A 9,698-nucleotide genomic window follows, 5' to 3' on the forward strand; every position below is an offset into this window, starting at 1 on the left:
ACCTTAATCACTTGGAATCGTGGATATCTACCACACTACATACTTTCAGTATGATTTCTAAGTCTTATTTATCACTTATCAGTTATCATTTATTTCATTTATCATTGAGAAGCTATATGAAATCACGGAGACCTCAAAATGACACGAGAAATAAGTGTTTATTTTATCCTTCAGTGGTGGGATTATGAGTATTATTATGAATGTTACTATTATTTAATTCTCTGTATTTTGCTGCGCTCTCCAAAATGTCCCATTGGAAGACAAAATCTGGAAAATGTTAAGATCCTCAAACACAGTACCTATACATAATTGACCACATGACAAATAAACGAACATTTCCTTATAGGAAATTTCACCAGCCAAACATGAACAATTACTACTCTCACCCACGATCAAACACGTTTGACAATTCAGCTCAACGATCACTTGAACCACCTTTCCCATCATCCCTTGCTTCCTGATTTTCCCGTGAATGCCAAGGTTCAAATGGCCGCATTACAAGCCTAGACAGGTTAAGCCCGCCCCTTACACTGAACTAGCTACTCACGAGTGGCCCCGCCCAGTTGGAAGCTGCTGATTGGATCAGAGCGGAGGCCTGGTGGGCTGGACAACCTTGGCGGAGGCGTGGCCACAACTGCTCTAAAATCCTCCGGAGCCTTGCGCAGAACCATGCACGGGGTACCGCGTTTCGTCGAGCGCCTCGGCCACCTCCTGCGGCCTCCAGCCTCACCCTCCGGCCCGACCGCCTTTCCTTTCCGGCCACTGAGCTCGGCTCGAATGGTAAGTGTCGGCCGCGCGTACTGCCCACTCCGCGGTGACCTTGACCGCCTTTCCTTTCCGGCCACTGAACTCGGCTCCAATGGGACGTGTAGGCCGCTCGTACCCGTGCACGCCGCGGTGACCTTCGGCCTGCTTCGCAGGCTGGCGGGAGGGCCACCGCGTGCATTACTCACTCAGAACTTGGCCGTGGGGCTCCTCGCTGCCAACATGGGCCGGGAGCGCAGGCGGAGCTCGGGGTGCGGAGGCCTCGGCCGGCGAGGGTCCCGCGAGACCCGCCCCTTCGCCGGCCCTGGAGGCCGGAAGACCGGCCTTGACCGAGCCAGGTGATGGGGATGATGGGTCTTGTTCTTGCTGCGCTTTACGGTATGGGATTCAGCCTTCCCGCGCCAGCGCCCGCTCCGCTCGTCCTTGCCGGCTGGCCACGAGCCCCCCGAATTCCAGTCTAACTGGACACCACTGTGGAGCAGCCTCGCAGGTGGAATTGACCTAAGGTGTTAGGCGTTCTTAAGTTTTTACTTACTGTGATAGGTTAGATCTCATGGGAAAGATATATCTTGGTCCTTGGCTTCCCGCTAGAAAGAATTCACTGCGAAGCTTGCCTTGTGATCCAAGTGAGTTTTATGAAAGTTCTAAGTTTCAGGTTTACACAGGCACCCTCAGATCCCCCTCCCCCTACACCACCCCTACAGCCTGCCTAGGTGCTGCTTGGGAAAGCCACGGGGTGGGCTCCAGGATCCTGCCTTTTCAAGCCTTCCGCTGGGAGGCAAGATTGAAGATCCTGGTCGACCCCGTGGGCTCAATTGAATTCACCCGGCCCAGATGGGCCGGTCCAGGTGTAACGCCCACCTAGGTGTGCTCCCCCTTCCTGTCTGAAGCTTGAACCACTGACCATGAGCAATGGACGCCCCAGCCCCTAGGCTAAGCTACCTAACAAGAGCACCCCTTCAATTTATTTTTCTCACTTTTATAAAACTGAAGCTCGTAAACTTGGGCCTAGTGTTTTGAAGTGTGTTCGAAGAAATTTCATGCTACCTATTGTTGATTGAGAAGTTCTCATTCAGAGAAGCTTAAGAAATTTAAAAATGCACATTCATCGTGCTGGGCTGCTAACCCAGCAGTTCGCAACCACCAGCCTCCCCGCGGGAGGAAGATAGGCTTTCTACTCTGCTCTATAGGGTCAACCTGGGTTGGAATCGACTTGATAACAATGAGTGAGAATTAGGTAAATCCTTTTCCTCCTGAAGGAGCCCTGGTGACTGACACTGTCCGATTAGCGTCCAACCCACCAGTTGCTTTGCAGTAGGGAAAATATCTGCTCCACTAAAGATTTCCTGCCATGGGAACCGGATATAGGATTATTTTGAACCCACACCAACTTGATGGTAGTGAATTTGGTTTTGGTTTTGCCCTTGATATTGATCCCTTCAGTAACTGGTGTTTTAAAAAGCATTGTTTATTGTTATCTACATATTGTTCGTAAAAGTTTAAAAATTTTATGGGAAGAGTACAGCTCCCCCCAGTTCACTATGGTGTAATATGAGCTTTTCAACAAGAGATTTCATTGCAAATAGCACTCTACTGCTCAAAGGTACAATTTTGAGTAAATTTTCTATGAACCTGTTTGCTCATGTAAAATTGAAGTAACCACGACTCGACAAGATTATATTCGTACATGATAGTGTTTAGCATGTCCAAATTCTACTGATTTTGTTAAAAGTTCTGGCTGTTGCTAGTGTTGAGAAATTCACATAAACCTAGATTTACCTTAAAACTGTAATTTTATTTAATGGTTTCCATTGATCCCAACCTACTGTCAGGAAATCTATTTATCTGGTATATGAATAAGACAATTTTTATATGCATAGAGCTTAGAGAATGAATAGTGAAGTGATCATTACATAAGCAAAGAAATCACACACAATAAATACAAAATGCTATTAAGAAGAAAAAAGATGCTGCCATGAAACTGTCTTCATAGTATTGTTGAAAGGGGAGCCCACATTTTAAAAAGCCACTTCTTTCTTTCCTTAGTGGCCTTCAAGATAGGTATAAATATACAATGCTTTGATTTCTATTATACGTTAATATTAACAAGTAATTTATTATGTATTTGCCTGTTTCCAGACTTGGTGGTCACCTTACAGTTTTGGTCCACATAGATGTTTTCAGAGAGAGACTGGAACTCCAAGTCAAGTTTTGAATTTTTTTCTCTTGAGATAGTATCTTTTTATTAAAAAATATTTGGATTTCCTTGAACAATGAAATATTCTTTTAACCCAACATACACAGAATGTGAAAGTCACTTTACTTTTTCTTCAGGAAATGGTATAATAGTTCAAGGTTATCTTGCATTTGCAAGATATCTTACATGTTGGCTGACTTTTCAGATTTACACTGCCATATAAATTTGGAGACCACCTCAGCTCCTGAGGTCCCTGGGAATAATAGCTGATAACCGTATTTGGCATTTCTAGGGCTTGATTCCATTCACATTGGAGGGAACAGTGGACACAATCCTCCCCACCCCCATAACCAGGGAAGGCAGCATGAGTCCTCAAGGTTATAAAAGGCTCCCAAGAGGCCATATCTGACCTCTGGCTTCCTTCTTGCTAAGAGGCAGGCAGGGGTCAGACATGGTCTCCATGCTCCATCCATCTGTACCTGCTCTAACACCAGCTGTTCCTCCTACAACATTCTACTTCCATGTTGAGTGAGATAATCTGTTGCAATGAACACACAGAACTCAGACAAAATGCATAATCGTGGGAGTTTATTAGGGAAGTTAATCAGTCAGAATCAGTGTAAAGTAAGGATCCTGGCATTGGTCTATCCACATCAGTGTCTTTTCTTAGCCAGCAGTCAAGTCTTTCTCCCTGGTCCCCAGCCACGTGGGCCAGGAAGCCTGCCTGTCACTTTGCCTCACAGTCTCATAGTCTTGGCTATGTTCCTCTGTTCTGACTCATGATCTATTTGCCTCAGCCTGGCTCCTTTGCTCTATAGCTTAGACCCTATGCAGCTCCCACTGGCGCTTCTGGTCCCATTCGCCACCATTTCAGACAGATTTCAAACATGCTTCCCTGGTGGCAGTTCTTCCCATGGTCCTGGGGTGTCTTTCAGTGTTCCTGCTTTTGAGATCGCCTTTTATACACAGAAATGAATGGAAGTGTGGTTTTTGTACCAAACCTCCCAAGTAAGTAAAGGGAGATTATTACTTGGATCACATCCTCTGCTAAGCCACCAAGGATCCCCATGGAAACACATTAGTGGATCGCCTTTTATACACAGAAATGAATGGAAGTGTGGTTTTTGTACCAAACCTCCCAAGTAAGTAAAGGGAGATTATTACTTGGATCACATCCTCTGCTAAGCCACCAAGGATCCCCATGGAAACACATTAGTGGGTGTTAAACCACTTGTTAATAATGAAATAGTATTGAATAGAAAATACAGATGCATGATATTAATGAAATTTTTTTTCTTTAGGCTTATGTATGCACCTGTATTTATGTATGCAGTGAATAATGATGTTTTTTCTTCTTCTGTAGGTCAATGTAAAAAAATCTTTGAAGAGACTTACAAAGTCACCTGATTTCGCTTTCCTCTCTGTATCTATGCATGCTTATCCAGTAGATGGTAGCCTTGCTTCTATGATGGATCCTTTTTTGCTTATTCCCAGTGATTATATATTATCAGATAATACAAATCACCCCACCTATTTATTTATTTAGTCTGAACTAAATGCTTTCTTTGGTGAAATATCACTTCTTGTTGTCCCTTCTGTCTTTTAAAATAGCTTTTGATTATGCTACATTGAAGTAATCTAAGTGGAGCGTATACTACCCTTCTGGTATTCTGTGTTCAACCTTCAGAAGGCTGTACATCACAAAAACTAGTTTTACAGAGTGTAGCTGTGTTTGGGTTCAAACTCAGAGGAAAATCCCTTGGAATGGTAGTTTCCATGAGACCAAAAACTGACCTGGAGTCAATCCAAGAGACATTATTTTATTTGTGTCTGGAGGCTTATAAACCGGAAACCAGTCCTGGAAAACATTGGCACCCACAGGGCAGGAAAGGGTCTGCACCAGGGCTAAGGACTTGCACTCCTTCATTCTGTGGAGTAAAGAAAGTATTGTCTACAGATCACCAAAGCATCCAGACTGAGTTGGTTCCCTATACAAGATTTCCATGTGACAAACCTTAGATGATTACTCGGGAGTTGGGGGTGGTCGGGTGAGTTCAATGGATGCAGTGTTCTAGGAGGCCTTCTGGGCAGTAGGAGTTGCTATTAGGTGCCGCCAAGTCAGTTCCAACTCAAAGTTACCCGATGAACAACAGGTGGAGCACTGCTCAGTCCAAAAGTGCAGATATTTTTGAACATTAGAGACCCTGTAAACTGCATGACGCTTCTGTTCCACTTGTAACCTATGGTAGAAAAATGTTTGCTTGGTTGTTTCTTGCACTGTTGGGACAGTTTATTACAAGCAAGCTAAACTTATGTAAGCGATGCTGTTTTAGTTACATTGGGGATGTGGAAAGAGGGATGTGATTGTTGATGTAGGATGGATCTTGGCTGAAAGCATAGAATATGCAAAGGCATTTTACTGTGTAATTCATAACAAATTTTGAATAGCATTGCAAAGAATGAAAATTCCAGAACACTTAACTGTGCTTGTTCAGAAACTGTACATAGACCAAGAGGCAGTTGTTCAAATAGAACATGGCAACACTGCATTGTTTGAAATCAGGAGAGGTGAGCATCAAGGTTATATTTTATTTAATGTATGCTGAGCAGATAATCTGAGAAACTGGATTATATGAAGAATCATGTAGCATCAGGATTGGAGGAAGACTTGTTAACAGCCTATGATAGGCAGATGGCACCATCTTGCTTGCTGAAAGTAAAAAAGATATAAAGCACTCAATGGAAGATCCAAGGTTTCTACTAAACCCACTGCCATCAAGCTGATTCCTACTCTCCCAAGCAAAACTCTTTGCCATTGAGCACTGTAGCGACTTTATAGGGTTTCCAGGCTTTTAGTCTTTACAGGATTCAACAGCCTTATAGTATGAACTGCAGATCTTAACGCCTAGCAGTTCAACACTTACCTGACACCACCATCTGGGCTCCTTACTCTGCAACATAAAGCTGAAACTCTCACAACGGTATCAGTAAGCAACATCACAAGGAATGGTGAAATATTCAAATTGTCAAGGATTTCTTTTTACCTGGATCCAGAATCAACAAGCAGGGAAGCAGTCAAGAAATCACAAATGACAAATTACATTGGGTGAATCTGCTGCAGAAAACATCTTTAAGGTGTTAAAAGGCAATGATGCCTTAATAGTTGGTAAAGTTTTACATTTGTAAAATGAATACACTGTACTAGAACAAAATCATTTTGAATTATATTTTTAAAAGCTAAAAAAACAAAAACAAGACAGGTGCCTAATTGAGGACTAAAGTTTGCCGAAGCCAGAGTCTCATTGATTGTCTAATATGCTTGTGGAAACTACACAACAAATTGAAAACTACACAAAGGGTATTGAAAATGCCATGGGATGCCAGAAGAATGAACAGCTCTTTCTTGGGAAGTACAGCCAGAGTGTTCTTGAGAGGCCAGGATAGAGGGACTTTGATCTCACATACAGTGGCCACTGTCAGGAGAGATCCTTCCCTGGAGGTCTGCATTTGGTGAAGTAGAGGTTCGGTTGTCAAGACAGTCCCTTAAATGGATTGACACCATGGCTGCAGCACTCGACTCAGACCTAAATATGATCTTGAGGACCGGGTAGCTTCATTCTGCTGTGTGCAGGGTTGCTATGAGCCAACCACCTTGGTGACCCTGGATCACGAATCATGAAGGCAGGAAGTGGACTTTTGAAGGGTTTGCAGAGAATTTCATTTTCATACAGTTGATTCCTACATTATTTTCCTAGTTAGTATGAAAAGCCTAGGGTTTGGGGAAGACTGTTATTTTATTTCTTGATTTGGACTAAAAATTTTTTAAGGCTTAGGTAAGGAGTAGTACACCACTCTTTTCATCTCAACGTTTGCAACTGACTTTGAATAGGTCTGATTTTGATCAGATCAGCTATTAGCGAATTCCTCTACAATGGCTTTGAAAGTTAAATAGAGGAATATATTATATAGCAATGTAAATGTCAGGATAGGAGTACTTTTATAATTACCATATATACTCAAGGATAAGCTGAGTTTTTCAGCACATTTTAAATGCAGTTTTTGTGGTAAAATTATGCGACTCAACTGATATTTGGTCAGCTTATACGTGAATATATACTTTAACTTCTTTTCCTTTATGGCCTAGGTCAGTCCTCGGCATATGTTTAGATTTAAGTATACCTTCCTGAAGTCTCCTTAGTTATAATGTCTAGTGTTTCCTATTATTTTTTACAGTGTTATAAAATGTTTGTTAGGCAATTATTAAACTTTTTAGGAGTGTAAGTTACCTTACTTCCTAGAATCCTAAGTTAGCTCTTAAAGGGACTTTGGGCCTGTGAGTTCCTATTCTGGCTTCAAGATGTTAGGAAGCCACTGAAAATTATATGTAAAATTTTCTGTAGATGTAATTATGTGGATTTTTTTAAGAAAGGGTCTAGAGCTTTCCTCGGATTCTTAAATGGTCATATCATTCTTTTTTAAAAATCATTTTATTGGGGGCTCATACAACTCTTATCACAACCCATACAATCAATTGTGTCAAGCACATTGTACATTCATTGCCCTCATCATTCTCAAAACATTTGCTCTCCACCTAAACCCCTCACATCAGCTCCTCATGTTTTCCCCTCCCTCCCCAACTCCTTTCCCTCATGAACCCTTGATAATTTATAAATTATTATTTTGTCATGTCTTACACTGTCCGAGGTCTCCCTTCACCCACTTTGCTGTTGTCCATCCCCCAGGGAGGAGGGTCTGTGTAGATCCCTGTAATCAATTGGTCATATCATTCTTTAAAGGTTAAGGACTCATCTAGTCTCACTCCCCTCTTCTGTCCTTTTACTTTAGTTTTCACATGAGAAAAACGACTGTTTGAAGGTCATGCAGTTACTAAGTGGTGAGCTTTCTCATTATTTATATGGTACTACGGTGTCACTCATGCATAATATTTATAGATCATAATTAAGCTTTCTTTAAATATTTAATTTTTATATATTAAAAGTATCATTTCTAGGTGATTTTTTAAAGTCCTCGGTAAAATAAACATTAATGAAATTACATTGAATTGGTCAAGTTCAATTAATAAGCACATGTATTAGAAAAGATCGTTTGTTTCGTCTGAATTCTACAGTAAACCTCTTTAACATCTATATTTAAAAAGTCTGTGAGAAAAAATGTCCAAGAAAAGAGGTAGAGGAAGAAGGAATAGAATAAGAATCCAAATGGGATTTTGGCCTCTTTTCTTTGGGGACCCGTTGAGACTTCTTTCTCCATAAAGCTGATTTGGGTGCTTGGTTTCTTTTCAAGTTCTAACAGAGCCTTATCTTTGTCCTTAGGCTAGCCAAAATTCCTTTCGGATAGAATATGACACCTTCGGTGAACTCAAGGTTCCAAATGATAAGTACTATGGTGCCCAGACAGTGAGATCTACAATGAATTTTAAGATTGGTGGTATGACAGAACGCATGCCGGTAAGTGACTTTGATGGATACATTTACTTATGTGGGATGCACTAGTTTGTATTTGTTGGGATGTTAACTGTAGGGTCAGCTGTTGTGAACCACTGGCTGATCCTTCAGAGAAAGATGAGGCTTCAGCGCCTGCATACATATACAGTGTTGGAACACTATGGGGGCAGTTCTATGCACTGCTACAAGGACACTATGCGTTCCTATCAGTTCACTGAGGGACAAAATCTACTCGATGATAGCGAGTTTGCTTTTTCTTTCGAGATTTTATTCAAAGATGTCATTTTACTTTAAGCAAATGTTTTACAGACTTAAAATGTAAAGTGATAAGCTTTGTGAGTAACATGGTTTCCTCAGTATATTTAGAAGTTTGGAAAGTTTATTGTTATAAACCATCTGGAGCTGTGGTTTTGGATATTTTGTATTTTTATGTGTGAGAACTAAGTGATGTGTCATTTCATTTTCTGTAGAACTTTACAATTTGTAAACATTTTTTATTTCAGTACTCAAATTCCGTTATTTCAATTGATTCAAAACTCAATTTTTCTTTATTATTACACTTTCTATCTTGTGTCTGTTACCAGAAAAATATATGTTGATACATTACATATTATTCTTCACCATGTCCAGCATATTATAGAAGATTTATAAGGATTCATGTCACACACACAATATAATGATTAGAAAACTTTATTTGTATTTCAATAAATTTGAAATACCTTCATTTGGAAGCCACCTGGATGTATATTACTATAAAAGAAAAGGCTGCTGGTTAAAGTTGCAGCATGCCATCAATTGTATCTTGATTTCAGATATTTTAAAGTGTGAACCGAATTACTGAAATACATTTCCTACTAGAACCCAGTAAGCATGTAAAAAGTAGTCAGGGCAGGAATATAAGACAAGAATCAGTCATTTTAAAAAGTAATATTTATTTGCTTTTCTGTAGAAATATGCACAGCAGAACACATGCTATTCAACAATGTCTACATAGATAATTCTGTGATACTGGGTATATTCTTCCTGTTGTACCACCATTTTTATTATCTCTTCCCATATTGCTTTACCACCATTGGCTTAAATGTCTCATCTGTATTTTAAAGTTATTGTTGTTAATTTGATCTCATACATATAATTCTTTAAAATAATGTAATGCTCAAGACAAAGATTTTTTATTAATTTAGGTAGCTTGTTTATTTTGAAGATTACTTCATTGGATACTTTTTAAAAAATTAATTAATCTCTTAATCATTTTATTGGGGCTCGTACAA

The 9,698-nt window shown here is 40.4% G+C and overlaps 1 protein-coding gene across 1 annotated transcript in view; it reads left to right on the forward strand.

The window, feature by feature from the left end:
- The first annotated feature begins 641 nt into the window (after positions 1-641).
- The window catches only part of FH (fumarate hydratase), a 44,948-nt gene continuing 35,891 nt past the window's right edge, over positions 642-9,698 (forward strand). The window contains exons 1-2 of the mRNA XM_045292781.1: positions 642-780; positions 8,296-8,430. Of these exons, the coding sequence (XP_045148716.1) occupies positions 670-780; positions 8,296-8,430 (246 nt within the window). The 5' untranslated portion in view covers positions 642-669. The remainder of the gene's footprint in view (positions 781-8,295; positions 8,431-9,698) is intronic.

This window comes from Echinops telfairi, unplaced genomic scaffold (genome assembly GCF_000313985.2).
Source record: "Echinops telfairi isolate 266 unplaced genomic scaffold, ASM31398v2 ScPeMD7_655;HRSCAF=1070, whole genome shotgun sequence".
NCBI lineage: Eukaryota > Metazoa > Chordata > Mammalia > Afrosoricida > Tenrecidae > Echinops > Echinops telfairi.